We start from the raw sequence: 24,487 nt of genomic DNA on the forward strand, positions 1-24,487 counted from the left end.
AGATATAAATTTTCATTGTTGCTGTGTCCTTTGAAATGGTCTCTTTTATTTCCCTTTTTATCCTATTAATATGGAGTATTGCATTGATTGGAATTCTCACTATTTCTCAGTGATTTATTTATTTATTTGAGAGAGAGAGAGAGCAGGGTAAAGGGCAGAGGTAGAGGGAGAGAATCTCCAGCAGACTCCCTGCTGAGCATTAAGCCCAATGCAGGGTATGATCGCAGGACCCTACAATCACGACCAGAGCCAAAGCCAAGAGTTGGAGGCTTAACCAACTGAGCCACCAAGGCACCCCAGAATTCCTATGTTAAACCAATATTACACTCCTGGGATGAATCTCACCTAGTAATTTTTTAATCCTCTTAAAATGTTGCAGGATTCTGTTTGCTAGAATTTTGAGGATTTTTGTGCCCACATTCAGAACAGATAACATAGTACATTTTTAATTATTTTAAAGTGCTTTAGAAATGCAAAGTAATACATACTCTAATGCAGAAATCATGTTTCTAAAGGTAGTTAAATTATGAAAATATTTGAACTCTAAATAATTATAAGATCAACCAAAAATGACAATTAGAAGATCAGCCACATGAGATTGAGGTAATGTATATAATATTTGGTAGAACTTCCATATAAGTGCCTCATTAAACTAGAAAGAAAATAAAAAATCTTGTGTACTAAGGTGATTAATCACTACAGATAAAGACTGATTTAAAAAATAAGAAGTAGGAGTGCCTGGGTGGCTTAGTTGTTAAGCGTCTGCCTTCCACTCAGGTCATGATCCCAGGGTTCTGGGATCGAGCCCCACACCTGGCTCCCTGCTCTGCGGAAAGCCTGCTTCTCCATCTCCCACTCCCTGTGCTTATGTTCTCTCTCTCTCTCTCTCTGTCAAATAAATAAATAAAATTTTTACTAAATAAATAAAGTATAAGAAATCAAAATAATCACAGTAGTTACATATGACAGAACAGATACAATAAACTAATGAAAAATATTATGCTAATATTTTCAGAATTTAGATGGAATTCATTACTGTCATGTGTTACAAAATCTCACTCAATGGGAAATAGAAAATAAGAATGGGGAGGGGGAGGGAAAAAAGAAAATAAGAATGATCTTATAACAATTAAAAATTAATTAGATTATTAAAAATCATCCCACTAAAGAAATGAGAGGTCCAGATAATCTTACTAGTAAATTCTACAAAATTTAAGAAACAAGCAATTTCACTTTTCTAGAAAGTCTTTCAAAGCCTACAATGAAGAAATAGCCTACAAGTAATTGTTGAGGGTTGCATAAAACTAGAACAAGAACAAAAAAAACCTAAAAAGTATGGAGAATAATTACAAGTCATCACTCATGTAAACTAAAGCAAAAAATTAAAATATTAGTAAACTAGTCAAGCACGGTATTAAAAAAAGATTAGCTACCATGACGAAATTAAATTTGTGCCAGGAATACAAGGTTAGTTTACACTTAAAAATCAATTTAATATACTATAGTAAGATAGAGAAAGAGAGAGATAAATAGGAAGAGAGATACAGACATATATAGTTGACCCTTAAACAATGTGGGGTTTGGGGCACCAACTCCTGTACGCTGAAAAACTTGTGTAGAACTTTTGACTCCTCCAAAACTTAACTACTAATAGCCACCCTTACTGAAAACAGAGCCAGTCAATTAACACATATTTTGTATGTTATATGTATTATATATGGTATTCTTACAATAACATAAGCTAGAAAAAAGAAAATGTTATTAAGAAAATCACAAGGAAGAGAAAATACAGTTACAGTACTGTACTATTAAAAAAAAATCCACATATAAGTGGACCTTCACAGTTCAAAACCATGTTGTTCAAGGGTCAACTGTATATAATATATATTATTAAACAGTATTCATTATAAAACTTCCTGGAAAGTTGAAAGGGTATAAATTCCAGAACATAGTCTAGAAAGTAATCATATAGTAAATATTATAATTAATGACAAAATGTTGACTGGATTCCGCTTAAGTATGTAAAAGTTCAGGTATAATACAAGATCATCCATGTAAATAAAAGATTAGAAGAAACCTCTACATCCCATCCTTTTCTTTATTTTTTCACCCTTTTCTTTAAAAACAGAACAAAACATAACAAAACAAAAAAACTCATACCTTGTAATGTCTTGTAAATAAAGATTCAATTGCACCATTTTCTAAGAAAGAAAGAAAGACAGAAAAAAAAAAAAAAAAGAAAGAGCCTCTTCAGGACTCCGCTTCAACCAGTATCTTTGACTTCAAAAGAAATACAAAAAATACCTCCCATGCCAAATTTATAAAAGAAATGTTTTGAATAGTTTTCATACTCTTGTATAAGTCACCCAGTTTGTGAATATAAAAAAGTTTAGAGCCAAACAAAGCAAGTCACTTATAGGGGAGAAGTTATGAGCAGACAAATATTTATGTTATAAGGCATATTTGCACTACTTAACCTTTACTCCTTATTCTTAAATTTGCACATATTAGAGTTTTCAACCTTCAGTGTGCATCAGAACCACCTAGAAAGCTTTTAAAAGCTGCCCACATACAGGCAACACCCCCACAGATTCTATCTCAGTTGGCTTGGAGTGGGGCATCAGTTTTTATTTTTTTTAATTTCCCAAGTGATTACAAAAGGGCGTCCAGATTTGAAAACCCACTCTTGTGGATGAAAAAGGAAATGACACATCTCTCTGGACATTAGGAAAGAACCTGCAAGAATTGCACAGATCTAAGCTAAAGAAGAATTTAACATTTTGAAAGAGCAGCATCACACAACGATACTTAACATGAGCTTTGGAGGTCAAACTGCTTAGATTCAAAACCCAGCCACATATTTTCCTAGGAAAATAAATTAACATCTCTATTTTAGTTTTCTGGTTAACACTCATAACAGTTACCATGATGTTCATGTTTTGAGGATTAAATAAGCCATTATATGTAAAATTCTTAGTCCTTTAATTGGCATATTACAAAATAACGTGAAAATGAATAGAGAAAACCTCACTTAAAATTGAGTTGAGGAGGGGCGCCTGGGTGGCTCAGTGGGTTAAGCCGCTGCCTTCTGCTCAGGTCATGATCTCAGGGTCCTGTGATCGAGCCCCGCATCGGGCTCTCTGCTCAGCGGGGAGCCTGCTTCCCTCTCTCTCTCTCTTTCTGCCTGCCTCTCCGTCTAATTGTGATCTCTCTGTGTCAAATAAATAAATAAAATCTTAAAAAAAAAAATTGAGGAAGCCCTGAAGGGGGAATTGATGTATGTTACCATTCATTGCAGCTGGCATAATTAGCAGAAAATAGGAAGCATTTTATTTCTTGTTCTTAAGAAAAAAGAAGGAAGACCCCTCTCTGCCCCAGCTATTAATAATGTACCTGTAACCAATGAGAAACCATCACATCCTCAAACTCTTGTACCTCTCCTACGAGCTTCTGTTCAAAACAACCCTCCCCAATTTCGACCTAAACCTAATGTAAGTGGAACTTCCCCTTGTCTCTTCATAATTGCTTATGGCTTGCCATAGTTTGCTTGTCCAGAATTGCCATTCCTCTGCTATTCCCAAATAAACTCATTTCCCTAAGAAAATAACTTTTATTTTTATGGTTGACACCACCAAACATCCCCCTCTCCTGGCTAGTATAAGTGATCACTGCTTCTCTACTAATTAAAGGATTAGCCTCGATTATAGTAGTCTTCCCTCTAAATAAGATTTATGAAATTACTCATAGAATTACCACTGCCCCTGATAGCACACAATCGAGGTGAATCCCTGTTTCCTTGAACCTGTCCCCAATTTACTGAGCCAATGCACAAATCCCATAATATCTTCCATAATATCCTTTACTGTGAAGCACTCCATGATTCTCCATAATGTGTGGTCTCCCCCCTGCAATGCCCATTGAAAAGAATTTGTTCAACTATGGATATGTTCCCAGTGGTCTCTGGCTAGAACACACTGACACTGAGTAGGTATAAATATGAAAGAGAAAGAATGTGGTCAATTGATTGTGGGTGAATTTTTACATCCTCCATTTTGCAGGACATGTGGCTATTGCCTTGGTTTGCCCTGATTTATTGAACTGCAATGCTAATCCATTAAAAATGGTTTAATTTTCTGTTCTCACGTTTTTATTACTGCCTAGCATTTCTTCAAATTTAGTGTTGACCTTCACATTAATCATGACGTTCTACATATTGACTGACAGTCACATTCCCAATACAAAACATTCTAAATGTAACCTTAAAATATCAGATTATACCATTTCTATTATCTACATGCTTTTTAATCTTGCAAACCTGATGATAATTTTTTTTAAAGATTTTATTTATTTGTCAGAGAGAGAGAACACAAGCAGGGGAGGTGGGAGAGGGAGAAGCAGAACACCCCCTCCATCCCCCCACTGAGCAGGGAGCCTGATGTGGGTCTGGATCCCAGGACCCTGGGATCCTGACCTGAGCCGAAGGCAGATACTAAACCAATGCAGCCACCAGGTGCCCTGATGATAAATATTTAATGCTAAATATTAAAGGGATAATTTGGAACTTCTGGAAAAAATATAGAATTTTTTGTAAATAATGACTATTTTCTGATTTAATCAAGTTGAAAATTAGACACATGTGAAACAACCAATGCATACAAATGTAGGACCTCAACACTACATTAGTTTTAAGAATAGATAGAATTAAAAGGTCAGTACAATTTCGCAATTGTATACTGAATGTAGTTTACTTTAACAAACTATCCCATGATAAGTCAAATCAGGGGCACCTTTAGACAGTACATAAAAGATAGATGTTGGGGGCGCCTGGGTGGCTCAGTGGGTTAAGCCGCTGCCTTCGGCTCAGGTCATGATCTCAGGGTCCTGGGATCGAGCCCCGCATCGGGCTCTCTGCTCAGCAGGGAGCCTGCTTCCTCCTCTCTCTCTGCCTGCCTCTCTGCCTGCTTGTGATCTCTCTGTCAAATAAATAATAAATAAAATCTTTAAAAAAAAAAAAAAAGATAGATGTTGCCAAATATAATTTATGATTCTACTCCACTAAAAAAAAATAGAATAAAAACAGTATTTTCCAATCATAAGAGTTACAATTGTTACTTCATGAAAAAAATATGTTGAAATAAGCATCAGTTAAATAATAGATATTATTTTGTAGAACAAAGCTCCTTTGAAGCGACAGTTCAAAATGCTCCAATTTCAGGATTTTGTTAAAAGTGCAGTCAAATGAAAGTATTATTCCTCTCAGAAATTAAACTTTATGTTACAAAAATGGTCTGTTGCTGTTCTCAAAATCACCAGGTGATTATAGGATGAGAAATTTCCATTAGCAATCAAATGTACCAATTGAAGAAAAGGGTCCAAAAGAATAACAAAGAAGATACTTTATCATAAGCATGATCTACTGAAGAAGCAGCTGTCTCTAAGGTATAAAAAAAGGTTTATCAGTGAAAAACATTAACTGTTGTATTAATGATAGAGGGCTTAAGCACACACAATATGAAGAGCTAGCAGGAACGAGAGTGTAAGTGTAAAAGGGCAAACGTACCTCCTAGCAAGCCCTAAAAAGATCCCCTACTTACACGAAACAGGTGTTCATTTATTATATGGAAAATGTTTTTTTTTTTTTTACATTCACCACTCTTTGGACAAATCACCACATGTTATGAATTTTCAAAAACAGGATAGATAACTTTTTTATTCTTGTTTTTATTTTTGTTTGTTTGCTTTTTAAAAGCGCCTCTTAGCAACTACATGTAGTTAGGAAAGGAAACTCCCAAACTTCGACTACCTGGCACCATATACCCTTGAGCAAATTCATAGAAAGTCCAGGGTTAAGAAGTCTCAGTCTCAGTGCTAAATTCGGGGTATGCTGATCAAATGTATGTGACCTCAGTGTACTTCAAACCATAGACTTACTATGGTCACCAGACCAAATACCCTTTTTTTCATAGCAGTTGCCACTTTGGCCATCTCCCATGATTCTCCAAGGCAACAGAATGAAGTCCTAAAATATTGTCCTGATATTCAAAGCCCTGGATGGCCAGGCCTCTGAACCAACTGATTCCAATTTTACCACTCCGTACTCTCCTTCACAGAGGAAGGCTCGCTTACTTGTCACATCCTTCCTAGTTCCTACATCATTACAAAGAAATTCTAATGAGAAATATATGTCAGACTGGTCCTAACTTAGGAGAAGGTGCTGATAAAGGCCTCAGCAGAAACGGAATATGGAAACCACCTATCGTGTTGACATCACTGCTCAACCCAACAAGTTTCTGCAAAAGCCATAAACAACTAAAAAATTCTTTGTTGCCCCATCAGGCTGATCAAGGACAGATTGTTCATAAAGATGACTCTGCAAGCTGCCAACTAATCAGTTTACCCAAAAAAATGTATAAGCAAGTTCCACTGTCTATTCTCTGCAATGTTTTCTCCTTCACTATTGGAAGACAATTTCTTGGCTACAGAATTCTAGGTATTTTTTTTCCTCTTAACACTTTAAATATTCCACTATCTTCCTGACTACATGATTTCTGAGATGTTGGATATAATTCTTGGATATAAATCTCAACTCCTCTATAGTCAAGGTATTTTCCCCCCTCTGGCTTCTTTCATGATTCTTTCTCTATATTTGATGTTCTGCAATTTAAATATAGTATTCCTAGCTATAAAGTTTTTTTTTGGCATTCATCCTGCCTGGTATTGCCTGATCTTCCTGGATCTGTGGTTTGATGCCTGACATTAATTTGAGGAAATTTGCATCTACTACTACATCAAAGGAATTGTTATTTAAAGGAGGGGTTCTTCGGAAATACAACTATGAACAAATATCATTCTGTGAACAATTTAAAAGCACTAGGGAAACTACTTTCTGGGATGCTATAGCTTTAGTGTACATCAGAATCACATGGAGGATTTAATAAAACACAGATTGCTAGGTCCCACCCTCAACAGTTTCTTAATCGAAAGGTGGGTGCAGCCCTACTCTTCTACCCTCCACAGAACCACTGCACCAAGTTGTGAGGATGGTCCGATTTTACCAATGGAGTGAATCTAAGTAGAGTAAGTGTCAATGTTGACAGATAAAAATCTGGGGAAATGAGTATGACTTTTTTTCAGCCCAAGTTAACCTAAGTGAAATCTTTCACAGAGATTCTCCTCATGGACTTCCACGCTTACTAAGCCCACCAACCTGTACTCAGGTATATGTTCAATGTGGAAAGTGCCTCCTTCTATCTCAACCATTCAACCCGACTCTTGAAATTTGTACCAAAAGGTACAAAGGGGCAAGCTAATATATATCCAATTGTCTGGAATAGGATAGAAAAATATATAAAACCTGAATGTGTCTCCATATTCATTCATTTATATACACAAACAGTATTTGATATCTGTTTTCTTCTAGACACTGTTCTTAGCTCTGAGAACACACCAGTGAACAACAAAACAGACAAGACTATTCCTGTTAAAAAGCTCACATTCTATTGGAAGAAACAGACTCTCCATTTTATATATATAATTTTGGAAAAAATGCTATTGAAAAGAACAGAGCAAGAAAGAAAGATGGAAGGATAAGCTATTTTAGAGGGTACTGGGAAATGTTGTCAGATAAAGTGATATTTGAGCGGACACCTGAATGAAGTGAGAAACAGTATCATGAAGATTAATAGGAAAATAATAGTCCAAGCAGAAGACAGCAGAGAAAAATGCAAAAACTTTGTAAAAGCATGAAACTCAGTGTTTTTTTTTTAAAGTAAAGAGGCCAGTGCCTGTAATGTATTATATTTAAAAATGCAGCAAACTCTTTGAAGTTAACTTGGACAGACCATTTTGTTGATAAAAACAGAACTATAATAATTTTACAACAAATGAATATACTAATTTCTAATATATGTACATTATTTTATACCACTTTGGTTAAAGTGTCACTCCTCAGTAATCTAATAATTTGCAGTTTTTAAAATATTTTTGAAAGGGCCAAATACAGTTTTATAAAATATGAATCTTATTCAATTGCAGATTCAAGTCAAATTATTTTGACATTATCAGCACATCAATTAGAAGGTACTAAAATATTCTATTTACTGCTGCCTAATACCAATATTTCAATATAACTGTTTCAATCTTGATGTCACTATGTTTGTTGAAGTAATGCCTTTAAGTTAAAACAATCGTAATTCAAAGTCTCATTTTAAAAATCACACTCTTAAATCTTCTTCTTATTTCTAAAGTTTAGATTAAACTCTGAGGGTTCAGTATAAAAAATAAATATAATAATTAAACACAACCACTTCTGAACAGAAGAGGTATGTATGTACTTGGAAGAGGGGGCCCAAATTGAAGCCACAGAAACAACCAGCATGCACAGTGCCATCCATCTCACTACAATCAGTGGTTATGACAGAGGGAAAAAATACACTAGACTGGTAAACTGGAATTTTAAAAAAAACAAAAACTGAAGGCTCGTGGGGTGAAAATTTATAGAGCCTCATTTCACAAGGACAGAACCAGGAGTGGCCACCTGAACACTGAAGGTCTCTTTATGAATACCCACTTGCCTCAGTATTTGGACCTAATATGACCAACCCCCCCTCAAATTTATGAAACATTACTGCACTTAGTGACTTCGAACATGACTGCCACAATGACATGTAAAATGTTTTCTAGTTAAATTTCACTTGATATCAACTAAGTACACACAAGATTTGAGCATGTCACCGAAAATTTAATACTTTATAGAGTTGAAAATATCAGCAATGATATTAAGACTGTCTTTTGGAGAGCATCTCTTCATAATTTTTATCACTTATTCTTCAAAATACATTAAAGAAGCAACTTTTAGGGGCGCCTGGGTGGCTCGGTGGGTTAAGCCTCTGCTTTCAGCTCAGGTCATGATCTCAGGGTCCTGGGATCGAGCCCCGCATCCAGCTCTCTGCTCAGCAGTGAGCCTGCTTCCCCCTCTCTCTGCCTGCCTCTCTGCCTACTTGTGATCTCTCTCTCTCTCTCTGTCAAATGAATGAATAAAATCTTTAGAAAAAAAAAAGAAGCAACTTTTATTATTTCCATTTTACATGTAAGGTAACTGATCTCGAAGATGTTAAGAGATCCTTTTTGCAGAAAAGAGTCAGGTCTAGAATCCATGGATTCTGGGTCTAATTCTACATTGTCACACAAAAATTAGCAATAATTTATTTAAAGAAAAAAATTCTCACCATGGTGACAGTTTTTCCATATAATGTGTCGGGCATTCTCATAATTTGTGTTCATCCAACTAAGCAGAATCCTTTCAGGATTAGAATATATGTTGCTGGATAAAAAACAAGGATTGACTTTTGGTGAATTCTGCACATGTATGGGGGGCAGATTGTTGCTGCAATGTGGTACAACCCGGGATAGTACCAGAACCTGAAATTGGGAAAAAGAGGGAACCTTCATTAGACTTGAAGGGTAAAATTAAAAAATCAATATTGGAAGAGTAATAAAAGGAAGACATCAGTATTTTCTGGTCAATTGCATCCATCCAAGAGTAAAAGAAATCAGAAGACCCCCCACAATAAAGATGAAAGTCAGAGTATAGGCAATAATAACTCGCCTATCGAAATCTCAGCTACGTTTGAAATCCTCGTGGACATAGGCCAGCAAGCACATAACGCATATTTACATATTGTGAGGTACAATCTGTGATGTCTCAAAGTCTGCAAGCAAACTTTCTCCTACTTAATTTAAGTACCATTTAGAGGAGAAGGAGGCCTGTAGAGAATCCTGTGATAACCATGGCACTGGATATGGAAGCAATATGACTGTTTTAAACATAAACTGAATTCTAGTTAAGAGGTAAGAAGGTCTATATCTATTCCTTAATTCAATTATTATGTACTGAGTGCATGATACAAAACTAGTTACTGTGCTTGGAAATAGCAGCATGATAGTGAAACAATGCAATCCCTAGCTAAAATATATTTAGAAAGATATTTAATCTGATATGGTTGAATTTCAACCATTTAAATATTTAAATGTTTTAAAAGGTAAAGTGTAAAAGGCAGAACAACAATTTAAAACATGCTACCAAAGTTCATTCCTTTTCCAAAGTTTCTAAGAACAAGGTTATACCATACCTGTTTGTTAGTGTTTCTGTTTAAAATTCAAGCTGTTATTCTACCAGGAAATAGCTCTTATATTTTTGGACGGTGTTTAAAGAAAATAATATTTTAAAAGTAATGATTGGTCTCATAATGAATAAATGGAACAGCAATGAAAAAAATGTCATGACCTTACCCAACAAAAACATGAATAAGATGTAGATCATAACATGAGGTGAAATTTTAATTTTACTAATCTGTTGTAATTTCACAGAATGTTCTAAACTATGTGTAAGTTATTCTAGTAAATCTTAACTCAAAATGTATGCCAAAAAGGCACAGTTAATTTGAGTAGGAATTAGAAAAAGTCAGATCAGATTTAAGTTTTAGAAGGTTACCTTTCCTTTGTTCAGATTAAGTAGAAGAATATAACAAATAGTGCTCAAACATACCATAGAAGTTTATCACTCTAACAAAATTTCTTGAAGTCATTTAAGTCTAAATATTTTCAAGATCACAAATTTGTTGTAAACAGAATATAATTTAAGTTCATAAAGTAAGAATTTTTAAAAAGGAAAATAGAGGAAGAAAATATAAAAAGAAGCATTCAAGCTTGTTCATCAACAAGCCCTATCAAAGAGGACCACCTACAAGTGATCTGGGGGTGAAGACAGAAACATCAGTTAAGACAGGAGGTAAAGGGCATGTGGGTGGCTTAGTCGGTTAAGCAGTTGCCTTCCACTTGGGTCATGATCCTGGGGTCCTGGGGTTAAGTCCCACATCAGGCTCCTGCTCAGCAGGGGGTCTGCATCTCCCTTTGACCTTCCTCCTGCTCATGATCTCTCACTCGCTTGCTCTCACGTTCACTCACTCTCTCTCAAATAAATTTTCAAAATCTTAAAAAAAAAAAGACAGGAGGTAGAGAGAAAGCTCCAAGAAGAGACTGAATCTATAGGGGAGTTTCCTGGTGGTGGAAGGCATAGCAGCAATCTGACCTCACCTCTAAGGTACAGCACACATCATACAAGGGGGTCACTATAGGGGTTCCAGGAAACCCAAGATGCACCACTGATTCAAATAAAGATAAAGCCCTGCAAGCCCAGAGACCTCTTTCCCTTGTCTTCTCACTCCTACTACCTATAGGGGCTCCTGGCTCCTTATTCATCTCTTATCAGATCTCCTTCCTTCTCAGCCTATACACTAGTTTTTTTCAGAAGACCCATCATCATTACTTCAAAGAGCAAAGGGATGACATCCTAGATGAGAATGCTGTAGTGTCCTACAACGTGACCATCTATACTCACTTTTCCTCCTTCTCTACAGCCACAGTGGGTAAGCTATTCCTTCTCTTGTACTAGATGCCAAAACTACTCATCATGCATCAGTTGCCTTTTTTAGCTTTTGGATCTTTAACCTCTCCCTTCTCAACAATATCAAAACATGTTCACTTATACTCAGCTTTTAGAGAGCTCTCCCAAACTTGGATTCCCCCTGATTCTTTTACCTGTTCCCTCCACCAGTTTAACCCATGAAAGAGTTTTCTAACCCATTGTCCCCACTTTCATTCCTTTTGCTCATCAAACCAAAGCCCACCTAATAACCTTCCACCAATTCATCCCACCCTCATACCCTGAAAGTGCCTTTGGCATCTTTGTTGTCTAATACAATAGGGAATTTTTAATCATTACCTTATACTACCTCCCAATTTCATCTGATAACACATCCTCCCTCAGAGGCTTTCCTCCCTCCTTGTTCATGGTACCATACAGTGTTACTGCTATCTTTTTGCCTATTTTGAGCTCATTTGCAGGATTCTCTTCCCTTACCTATTTAAATCCTGGGTTTCTAGGACACTGGGTTTCTAACTTATGCCATCTTTTCTTTCTTTTTTTTAAGATTTTATTTATTTATTTGACACAGAGAGAGACAGCAAGAGAGGGAACACAAGCAAGGGGAGTGGGAGAGGGAGAACCAGGCTTCCCGCTGAGCAGGGAGCCCCATGTGGGGCTCGATCCCAGGAACCTGGGATCATGACTTGAGCCGAAGGAAGACGCTTAACAACTGAGCCACCCAGGTGCCCCGATGCAATCTTTTCTTTGAAGTTTTTAGGTGTTTTTCTCCCAATTTTATCTCCCAGAGACCACGAAATATGCATGAAGAAACCACAAAAACCACCAATTGTTGTAATTAAAAAATAAAGATTCAACATAGTATTTAGAACATTATGTTGGTAGTAGTAATGACAATAATTATAGCTTCATATCAGTAAGATGAATGATAGTTACTATCGTTATCAAGTTATCTACATTTGCCTAGATGATGAATGTATTGAATTCTACATCACTTTATATATTCAGTAATTTCTTTTTCTGTATTTCTACTAATTGAGAAAAGCTTACCTCATATTTACAGGTTAACAGAATAGATGTTCAGCTTCATTGTTATGGATAATCAGGCCCAACACAAAGCCAGAAATTATAGAGATTTTTATTAAAATCTACTTCATCTACTTTCAAATAACAACCAAATACTAATCTGCTTGACGAGCCAATCACACTCAAAAGTCAAAGGTAACAACACTCAACTTGGGAAATAGCATTAAAGATAATAGTACTCTACTCTTCAGTGGCATTCATCTTTGGGAAAAGTTTCTTTGGCTTCCATTGCGAGGAGCTCAAAATCTTATACAGTGTCTTTGTGCAAATTAGAATGTGGTACACTCTCTGAGAAACTATTATCCTGATGGTACCCTTATTAAAGTAAAAGCCCCCCTGCAACTAATTTGTTGAGACACAGCTTCCAATAGTGTCTATAGTCTTAGTGAGCAGCACATAGGCTGGATTTCAGCTCCCAATCATCAACTCAGCTGTGTAGAAACTACATGATCATATTCAGTTTTTCTGTCCATTCAACAATTCAAAACATTTTTTTCCCAACAAATCTTGGGAAAAAGCCAAACTTTTGATGCTTTAGTGTTTTGTACCACATTAAAAATCACGATATTCAAATCCTGTAGGTATATGTCCAAGACAGAAAACATTACCTGATGGATATTTGAGCTAGCCACTTAAAATAAAAATGATAAATATGGAAAAACATTAGTGCTAGGAACATACTATTTTAAATCTCACTCCTGTTGAGAAAATGCATGTGAGACTGATCTTCTCTTCATAACCAGCACATCTCAAAATTGGAAATAAAGATCCTGAACTTACAAAGATCACAACGCAATTAGGTAACTCAGTAGCCTTATTTTGACGTATTTACATTTTTTTTCTATTTAACAATGAATTCACAACAGAAGCATATTTTTAATCATCTACATTTCCCTATGAATAAGGGTTCACCCTTTCTTGTGACCAACGACCAACTGTCTATCAATATCTACCACCAACTGATTTTCTCCAGGCTACATTACAAATTAATCTTTAATTAATGACAAAGAATTATTCCTTTAAGAGCATGGACTTTCATTGATAAAAGAATAAAACATCATCATATATTTCTTTCCTTCACATAGACTTATCACACATATGCAAATGTGTTCATACATTCCTTTAGATCCAACCAAAGCATGCAATATTTGCTAACACTTGTGGGAATAACTGTTTGCACATTGCATGCCACTGCCATTAGGGGACATCCTGCAAAGCCATTTAATAAAAGAATTTCACCAAGTTTACCTTCTTTCCAATCATGTTTTATTGAAACTCATTTTAAATATTCCTTACAGGGGCACTTCAGGGACATAGTTGGTCAAACATCCGACTCTTGCTTTCGGCTCAGATTGTGATCTCAGGGTTGTGAAATCAAGCCACGTGTTGGGCCCCACACTCAGTGCAGTTTTCCCTCTCCCTCTGCCCCTCCACCCCACTCTCTCTCTGCCTAAAATAAATAAATAAATCTTTAAAAACAAATTAAATAAATAAGTATTCCTCACAAATATGATACCTTGTACTATCTTTACTTGTCTTCTACAGAGGCATGAAATTCTAAAGTAATGCCCTCAGTAGAACTGGTGTCTTGCCTACCTTTAGCAGCAAATACTCCACAATTTTATAACAGAGAGATTTTGAACTGGTTTGAGGAAAAATGTATTTAATTAACCAGAAAGATCACTGCTCTTCATTTAAAAATATCAAAATACTTGACACAATCATGCTACTATTAAAAAAAAAAACACCTTATAACAGACAGTACACTGGGAACAAATGAATCAACAGTTTACCTAAACTTATTATTCAGATATTTATTATTGATCATATTTCTCTTGCCTAGATTCTTCAGTAAAAATATCACTTTTACCTCTTTCATTACATACAGATTCATGTTTTATATGCACATGAAAGCCCTCCTTATATTTACATTTAAAATAGCATTCTGAATTTGAGTGTTTCTGTTACTGTTTTTCATCTCTTTGTACTTCAATGACCCATTTTTTAGTCATCAATACATTTTTGTGAATTGGGAATATAATGCAAGAAAATAGCAACAATTAAACATGAAATTTAACAGGAAAAAATACCCAAATGACACAAAATCAAATTGGGTGAGACAAGTTGTATCCTTTATCCAAACTATTAGCCAAGAAGAACTGACAAAGGCAGTCCTGAGGGCACACATGACCTCTAGGAAGGAGAAAAAGAAAACCTAAAGGGATTTGTGTGAAAATCACCATATTCTTTCCAACCTGTGAAACTCATCTCAGCATTGCTTACTTTCACAAGAGAAATTGCCAATATGGTTCTGATTTAATAGAGCTCCTAGAGCCACCCATGCTTTAGACACAATACATGGAGAAATACAGCTCTGCAGATGACCTAACTGGGCCATCTTATCTATTCCTACGACTTTATCATGGAATCAGTGAAGAATCCCACACGAGCTGCCACCCAGATCTCTTTCCTGACTGAAGGATATATCCACCTGGTAATGACACAGGGCATCATTATACAGCACAACCAAAATTAATTTATTATGCCTTCTTACCCTATCTCACCCTCCGCCCCCAACAAAACCCTATTATTATCGCTTGTCTTGTTATTTCAGGGACTAGGATCAAATTCCATTCAGTCACCCCCGCAGGACCCACTGTCATCTTTTACCTCTTTATCTCCTTCACCCACTGAGATCTAGTTATTCACCAAGTCGTTCTGAATTCTCCTAATATTTAGGAAAGCGGTCCCATTCTCATCTTTCCCACTACCACCAGTATTCCTAGCACCAGGCACTACCTTTCCAAACAGATGCCACATCGTACCAGAGTGATTTCTCTAGGATGCAAAGCTCATATGTCAGCCTCATGATTAAAATCCTTCAGGAGCTGAAGTCCATAAAATCCAGATTCCTTGGTTTGGCTTATGAAGTCAACCATGCTCTAATTTATGACTGGGATCACAGTCCACACCTCCTACCCCCAGTCATAGTGTGCTTCTTCCTTAGAATATACCATGTTGTATCTAATCTCAGGCATTTCCACATTGAATTCCCTTTGTCTTGACAAATGTTATTGTCTTGCTCCCCAATAAAACTCACCTACCACCTCTTTCTCACAAATTATACTCTTTCTTTCCCTCTCTAACCTATGCTCCACTGCTTTACCTTGCCTGGAAAACCCCTACTTATTTCTCAGGGTCAGGCTCAACTGATTTTCTTCCTAGAAACCTTCTCTAAGGCACAGAAAAGGTAGGCTCCTCTCTATGTGCATTCACCACTAGTTTTTTGGGCTTACCTTAACATAGAATTGGTTATAAGTCTTGTAATTAGATATGAGTAATAATTTATATACTCCAGGACACAAAATCCTGGAAGAGAAAGACTATATCAAGTTTACTTTTAAACCCCAGAGCTTACTACAGTGTCTGCACCATAAAAGTTATTAAGTCAATTTACTCAGCCAGTATTTGTTGAGCATATACTATGTAGCTGACACACTATCAAATTCTGAGTTTACAAGTAATACTTGATTTTTAAATTCATAGACTTCTAGGATGGGAAAGAGAGATTAGATGACATAAACATATCCATCAATGCATGCATGAATGAAGAAATGAATGAGTGAATAAAGCCCACAAACCGAAATTAGGACTACTTTGTCCATTAAGTAGGGCACTTGCTGCCCTTTTGTTTTAGAGTTGCTCTTCCCTATCAGTGGGCAAAATCATAGATGATACAGCTTGGAGTTAAGAAACAAAGTAGAAAATGTCTTTTCCCAAATCCAAGTTTGACTGAGAGTCATTAATATCCTCATACATTCTTCAGGGAATTACTCAAGAAAAAGCAGGTTTTCTACCCCCTTGACATCTGGCCAAAAAAAAAAAAAAAAAAAAAGCAGGGCAGGCTTATGGAAGAAGAAGAGGAAAGAAGGAGTAAGTAGGAATTAAGCAGTAGAAAGAACTCTCTAGAGGGTAGGATGGGTACCTGGCTGCAGTGGAGGATACAGGCTACCAGACAGCAGGAAGGGGTCCTTAGGCTTCTGGGCCCCAGCAGAGATCAAGGAAGAGATAAGCTTGATCTACATTGGGTGGTTTTATATAGCTAAAATCAGGTGATCTGGGGAGACAGTATGCATGCCTGTGGAACTTTGTTTCTTCATGTCTAAACTGGAGATTACTGCTTGTGAAGATTAAATAAGCTCACATTTAAAAGGCCTTTACTGGCAAAGAGTCTGCCATAAACTACACACTGTTCAGTCACCAATTTTGTCCTTTCTTTTCAGTGACTAATTGTTACTTTTCTTTAACTTCTCCCTCATTTTAACTCTGTTGTCCCACAGCTCACTCTACCGGTGTTTTCAATGTGTGAAAATAGAGCAAAAGCCTCCACTGGTCTTACTGGGGAGGATCTGTACTGCCACATTTAGAACCCTAGGGAATAATGCTCAGTACTGAAACCAGTACTTGTTCGTGCAATAAAGGGACAGGATGTGAAGGCATAATTTTATGCTGTGTTAATCTACCCACATACACAATTTGGCATGGAGTAAACTGGAGAGTTTCATCAAAACTTGGTCTCGCCTACTGGTATATGATTCCTAGTGAATACCTCTTCAGAATGACATGTATAGCAAGAGTTTAGTATGTAGTACAGGTGGAAACCATAATTTTCACTATCACCCATTCTTTAATCCTTCCTTTTAGTACCAGAATACAACTGGTAGCTACTTATTTTAGGCACTACATTTCTCAACATCCCCTGCAGTGAGGTACAACCATAGGACTAACTCTGCCCAAAGGAAATGATGCATTTTTTTGGTGACATCCTTTAAGTTTTTACTTTTCCGCCACTACTCCTTCCTTGTTCTGAGAGACTAACGCAGAGACAAAAGGCCAGGACTGAGGGTGGAAGACATACTCTGCTGTCTCTAAACCACTTACTTCTCAACAGTTCCATGAGAAAGATAAAAACTCTATCTTATTTGAGCCACTGTATTTTTTAATTCTTTAATCAGCAGCACCATCTATACCTTAACTAATACACGATTCAGCTAAATCAACCGAAACAACCAGCAGTGAACAAGAGTGGAAATGTTACCTTGTATATCTGAAGGAATACATCTGTCCATGCCCGTTTACTCCAGGCTTCAAACTGAGTCATGTCTATAACAACAGAGGGCTTTTCCTTAGGTATACAGGAACACACAGGCAAGGCAGTAGTGAAAGAATTTAACAAAAATTTAAAAAAAGAATTTAATAAATAAAATATTACAACATTAACTAAAATGCAAGGCAAATATAAATTCCAAGTTTTAACTACTTAGCATATAAGTGTTTTTTTAATTTTTACAAACTTTTGCATACTTTATCTATACATTCATCAAGATCTCTAATTCCCCATGTGCAAGTAATAGAAACTATCAATAGAAATAACTTCCTAGAGTACACAGCCCCTTACTGAGGTCAAAGATTTATCCATTCAATGACCCTACTAGCTTATTCTGTGGCAGAAGTAGCAGAATGAGATGCAAAGTTATTCTGAACTCTGAGTCCCAAAAAGAAACACATTTTTTGGTTAAGCCATTGGAACTCAGTAGAGTATCAAAAGATAGGCCCCAGTGGGCCCCTGGGTGGCTCAGTTGGTTGAGCTTCAAGAGTCATGACCCTGGAGTGGTGGGGTCAAGGCCCATGTCAGGCTCCACACTCAGCAGGGATTCTATTTGAGATTCTCTCCCTCCCTCTGCCCCTCCCCCAACTCTTGCACGCATTCCCTCCCCCTCCCTCTCAAATACATAAATCTTAAAAAAAAAAAGACAAGCCCATGGTTCTCCTGTTTACATCATGTGGTGAGTATAGTAACAGAGCCATGACTAAAGTAGAGCTGCCTCAAAGCCTGAAGGTTTCTACAAGCAATTCACCTTCTCAAGAGGTTTCCATAAAATGAACTGTATATTTTGAAAAAAAACTATACATATCTTACTAATTTCTGCCTATTCTCCCCTTTAACTAAAGAAGGGATGTGACAAGTGGTGGGAAAATTAAACCAATATTTTTGTTGGAAGATACATAGTCTAAAAATTTACTTTAAGAAAACATTTACATAAGCACACACAATCCTTAATTTCTAGACCACATAAAAGAAGAAATTACCTATATATTTAAGAAAGCCATGCAACAATTTCTATATAGCATAGGGGCCAAGGGTAGGCTGACCCAAGATGCATCACTTTGGCACAAAGGGAGTTGGTTGCAGGGGTTTGGGACAGGTCCCCCCAAAACACGCCACTTTGGCATGTGGCCTATTTTCAGCTGAAGGCAACTGAGACCCTCTGGGCTTAAGAGAAACTTTTGCCCCTCTCTTAACTCAGAGAAGAATCTAAAATAGTGGGGGGTAGGGAGAAAGGGTCTTTCCCAGAATAAGCTTTATTAGCAGAGATAACATTTTATCTGAGTGACCCATCTATATAGCAGGACAAACATCTAATTACCAAACACCTGCTCTTCGTGGTACCCTATGAGGTACATTCCTTCCCTTTGAAGTCCCAGACTCCTCCTACCCCTTCTCCTTAGTTCAGAATGACATAAATACCTCATTTTGCCTGTCTTTGGAATTTCCAGGTCTGTGTTGATTCCCCTTACATAAGCTATTAAATTTGATTTTCTCCTGTTAATCAGTCTCATATCAATTTGATTCTTAGTCTAGCTGGAAGGACCTTGAAGAGGACAGGATATTCTTGCTCCCTGACAAAAGGAACTCCACAAAGATTTTTAGACAGATATAAAAATGTGTGTGTATGACCACGTGTGTGTGTGTGTGTGTATATATATATAAAAATATCTACATATATGTGTATATATACATTTAAATATTTATACACACACATATAAGTAAGCTGTCCAGAGAGGCATAATCCATAGGACATTTCATAAATAAAATATCAAGATTTTATGATGAAATTTTCTAACAAATACCAAAGATCAGTCAATTCAATAACTGTGCAGATTATTCCCTAGAAATTATATTTCCTTACTGTAACTTCAATCCACTTTTCATAATCTTCTGGTTCAAGCAGAAATTCTGGCAGTACATGAGAAATACATGCTCCTTGAGCACTAAAATCAAAAAAGAAAAATCCAAATTATTATAGTATAATACTCCCAGTTTGTATATCACCTGCATTTGAACTTCAGTTATTTCAATATCACAGTTTATATATGTATTGAATTTTATTTTTTTTAATTTAAAATTTATACAATTAGCTTTAACACTTCCCTTAACAATGAAGTGTGTATATGATGTTTCCTTTAGAGAATTAATAATGAGAAAGAACTTAGTAAATGCCTACAATCAGCTACATTTATCCTTATATGATAACAGAATATAGAGTTACATGACTTTGCTAACCATTTTATTGTTGTAGAACATTAAAAAAATTGAAAACTATCTGGAAAAACTTTGAATACCATCTAACAGATCATTAGTCACCCAATGCTCAGTGAATGCCTATCACAACACACAGCTGAATATGGAAAACCACAAATATAACATAATCCATCACCTATTTTTCCAAGAATATCTAAATTTTCTGGCCTCTGTGATAATATAAACTTGTAGTAGTAAATCTGATGCAGCACAGATTTGTTATTTTATACTTTTAAGAGCATATATATTCATATGTATATAATCTATCACATTCAAGATTATATTTTTTGTTGTCATATTTCTTGAACTATTTTTTAAAGATATATTTCTGAGAGAGAGAGTGAGTGGGGGATAAGAGGCAAGAGAAGAAGAGGGAGACAGTCTTAAGCAGGCTCCATGCTGAGTGTAAAGCCTGATGCAGGACTCTGATCTCACAACCCTGAGATCATGACCTGAGTCGAAATCAAGAATCGGTTGCTCAACTGACTAAGTCATTCAGGTACTCCTTGAAATGTTTTTATTCAAAGTCTTCATATGCATATCTATCACCACCAGAACTACTTTCATACAGTTTAATAGTTTTGGCAGGAGTGTTTCCTAGCGGAGATTTAAACATTTAGGTTGAACTCATTCAGCGAGCATAGAATGCCATTCACCATAAGCATTTATCAGGGAATATCATATCTAGTCCTCAACACTGTATACATTTTGCAATCCTATCACTACTGAAATGGGAGAAAAAGAAAAGGCAGAAAGGAGCCTCAACATGATTCTGAAAGTTCAAACCTTGAAGGTAGCATAATGAATGAGAAAAAAGATATAAGGAAGGGAACCCTTGTGGGGGTAGAAGCAGAGAGCAGAGTTCTAGAATTGTTAAGTTTCACTTGGCCATGGGCCAGTGGAAGCTGGTGTAAGAAATCATGCTGCATACATAAAGCTCCTTTGTTTGACAGTTAAATATCATCCCTTCTCTTTGATTTTCATGTATTTCCCATCTGGATCTACATCACTCCTATGAATCTTCACTAAACTGGAATTCTTATAGATTTAAATAATATCTATATTTTAATGGAACACTACTCCTTTACAGGAGTAGCTGAACCTAAAGCATTTGTAAGAACTCAAATGAGATGATGGTCCATTAAGTTGAAATCGTAGAGGTAAAACAAAGACAGAAAGCTTAGAAACATATATAGAAACTGGAATACTTCCTTGCATCCAAAGCAAATATGGGATTTCAGAAGGAAATAATCACTTCTATTAAATGGTACTGAAAACCTAAGAAAAATTATCAGGGAAGCATTAAACTGAAAGCTTCTTGAAGAAGGAGACCACATGGTATTCATTTGAATATTCCATAGTGTCCAGCAGAGAAGAGGCCCTCGGTAAAATGTTCAGGATGAAGAAATGAATTTTTTGCATTACGAAAGACAACAGGCCCCAAATGGAGTCACTCATGCTAAGCTCCATGTCACCAAAGTGAGATTTAACTTCACTATGATTTTGTACCTCCCAGAAATGGAATCTTAAACCAGTTAACCAGGAATTGCCTGAGCAGCATTAGTTAGGTAATCTGCCTGACAGACCCCTACCATCCCTCCTAGAGAAAGTAACTTTGCAATAACCAGTCCGCTTCTGTTGCTGTAAGAGTACAAAACTTTTCCCTCCTTACCTTCTAAGTTTTTTGCTAGCCCAATAATCAAATTGACATAAATCAGATTAAGAGCGGGGAAAAAAAACAATGAGATATAATTACATACTTTATGGGAGCCTCACAAAGTCATGAAGTTTGAGAGGTGGTCAGGCAGTTGAGGCTAAGGAGATGGGGGTAGGGGTTTGGGTCTTCAAAGGGGAGGAAGACAATTCACAGGAATATGAGAAGAGCAAATGTTTGGTAAACAATCATTTGCCATGCCAGGTAGTTAAGTCTTTCTGATATGAAAAGTTATCTCTGGCAATAGCACCTCTCCTGGTATAAGACCCTGTGTAAACTCTTGTAGACAGTTAAGAGAGAGGTTAAAAACTTTTCCTGAGTCTGCTGGGTCTCAGTTGCCTTCGGCTCAAAATAATCCCCATGCCAAAGTGGTACATTTTGGGATAGCATATACTGCTCCCCCTATTGCCGAAGTACAACCCCCTTGTTCTTGCTTCTTTCTGGATATAAAACCTCTTGCCTTGTACAGGTCATTGGAGCTTCTTTCTATCTGCTAGATTGGATACTGCCCAAGTCTCAAATTGCTGAATAAAACTGATATGAGAGCTAAAATTTACTCAGGTGAATTTTGTTCTTTCACAGCATTTTACAGACATTGCTATCAAGTGAGGGACAGCGGAATATTCCACCCCAAAATATACCTCTTTGGAACACCAATTATTTTGAGAAACTGCAGGACAGGAGCTCTAAAAACAGAGTAGATGTCACCCTTTTGTAAGGAAAACATACCTTTATCAAGGAAATTAATATTAGCAAAGGGGCCCCACCAGGAAGAACCCTACTTCCAGGAGGTAACTTTTTCTGCTGAGAGATGTATCTGTGTGACAGGGTTACCTTTGTGTAACAAATATTTCCTCTCACCTTTTCTGAATTACCTCCTCCCTGTCTTGGCCCCTTCCCTCTCTAAAGCCCTAGAGCCCTATCATTTTCCTTAGCTCAGCATGGTATAGAATCCTCATCTTTTGGCTGTCTTTTGAATCTTAAATCTTTGTGGGGCCGCTGTACTTACATACATAATCATTTTTTTTCCTCCTGTCTTTTTATTATGGGGTGTAGGGGGGTAGGTCTCAGCTAAGAACCTAGAAGGGTAGAGGGGAAATTATTTTTCCTCTCCTACATGAGACTTGTTTTCTTCATTTTGAATTTATCTCAAGACCTAACTTCATCAGTCCCTAAGACAGTATTTACGATTCTCTTTTGTCAATAGATTCTATATCTGTTCAGTAGTTTTACAGAGAGTTGAGTTTCCTAATTGATTTAATTATAATTTTACATGCTAGGTTTTCCATTTGTGTATTTCTTCCAGATTTACACTAAGTAGAACAAAATAAAATTAGATGTAATGAGTTATTAAATCCTCAACTTGATCTGCAAAGATTTTTGAATTTCTCATTTATTGCACAAAATCAATATAATTTCACTTGTATAAAAGTCCTTATCCACTGGCATCGAATTCCAACGTGAGAGCTGATAACATTTATGAATACTTTGAATTTAATACATTTGTTTCCATGATGAAACAGATGCATGAATCTGGGATTAATGACCCATATTGCCACATTCAAATATTCATGAATATTATCATAGCCAACATATCCTCATAGGCATGTATTTGCTGATAAAAGAGCAATAAATTTGAATGGCTTGGCATTAATTCCAAAATCATTCCTCCATACTTGCAAACTCACACCACAAAATTTTAAAACAGAAAGCACCCATGTTAATGTCAACACTACTGAGACCTATACCAACAAAAGTGCTACAAGAATAACATGACAATTCTAAGTAATCAAATTTAATGATGCTACCAGAAAACTGTTTCGTTTCTGTAATGCACAAACAACAAAGATTTAAGTGTCTGAAACTTTTTCCTCAGTTCACAGTTAATAATTCATTAGATATTAAAACACTACTACTTTCTTTTGAAATAATAATTATAACTAAAGCTTCTGAAAGAAAAGATATAATCACAACCAACTTTCTAAAATAAAAATGGAGGTCATGATCCCAGGTCCTGGGTTCGAGCCCCGCATCAGGCTTTCTGCTCAGCAGGGAGCCTGCTTCCTCCTCTCTCTCTGCCTGCCTCTCTGCCTACTTGTGATTTCTCTCTGTCAAATAAATAAATAAAAATCTTTAAAAAAAATAAATAAATAAAATAAAATAAAATAAAAATGGCATTAGAATGTTTGCCTTATTGAATTAAAGCATTTATTTTAATAAATCAGTCATCAAGGATCAAGTGGGCGCCTGGGTGGCTCAGGGGGTTAAAGCCTCTGCCTTCGCCTCAGGTCATGATCCCAGAGTCCTGGGATGGAGCCCCACATCGGGCTCTCTGCTCAGCAGGGAGCCTGCTTCCTCCTCTCTCTCTGCCTGCCTCTCTGCCTACTTGTGATCTCTGTCTGTCAAATAAATAAATAAAATCTTTTTAAAAAAGCAGATATGGTAGAATTAAAACACAATTTATGTGCTTTCTATTTTAAAATTATAAAAACTTTTTTAAAGTTCCTATTTTATCTAATAAAGACACACTTGATAAATATTGGTTTTCTGGTTATTTTATGTCAATAAAACTTTTCTTTCTAATAGAGCAACAGACTTTTAAGATATTCTATTTCAGTGATGATGATATCACAAAAATCAGTTTTCAGTACGTCACTAATGGCTATCATATTGAAGAAACTTAAGGAAACATTTTTAGCATATGAAAGCTTTAGATCAGTTTATTGCCTTTAAATTCATTATCATCATCATCATATACTGTGCATCATATAATACATACTTTATTATTTTTAACTCTATTATCAACTACATCTGGGAATTA

The 24,487-nt window shown here is 36.3% G+C and overlaps 1 protein-coding gene across 1 annotated transcript in view; it reads right to left on the reverse strand.

Annotated features, from left to right (window-relative positions):
- Positions 1-24,487, reverse strand: part of CFAP47 (cilia and flagella associated protein 47) — a 544,336-nt gene that overhangs the window by 310,936 nt on the left and 208,913 nt on the right. Inside the window, exons 33-35 of the mRNA XM_047716464.1 lie at positions 19,561-19,642; positions 17,628-17,714; positions 9,228-9,420 (exon numbers count right to left, since the gene is read on the reverse strand). Of these exons, the coding sequence (XP_047572420.1) occupies positions 9,228-9,420; positions 17,628-17,714; positions 19,561-19,642 (362 nt within the window). The remainder of the gene's footprint in view (positions 1-9,227; positions 9,421-17,627; positions 17,715-19,560; positions 19,643-24,487) is intronic.

Source organism: Lutra lutra, chromosome X (genome assembly GCF_902655055.1).
Source record: "Lutra lutra chromosome X, mLutLut1.2, whole genome shotgun sequence".
NCBI classification, from domain to species: Eukaryota; Metazoa; Chordata; class Mammalia; order Carnivora; family Mustelidae; genus Lutra; species Lutra lutra.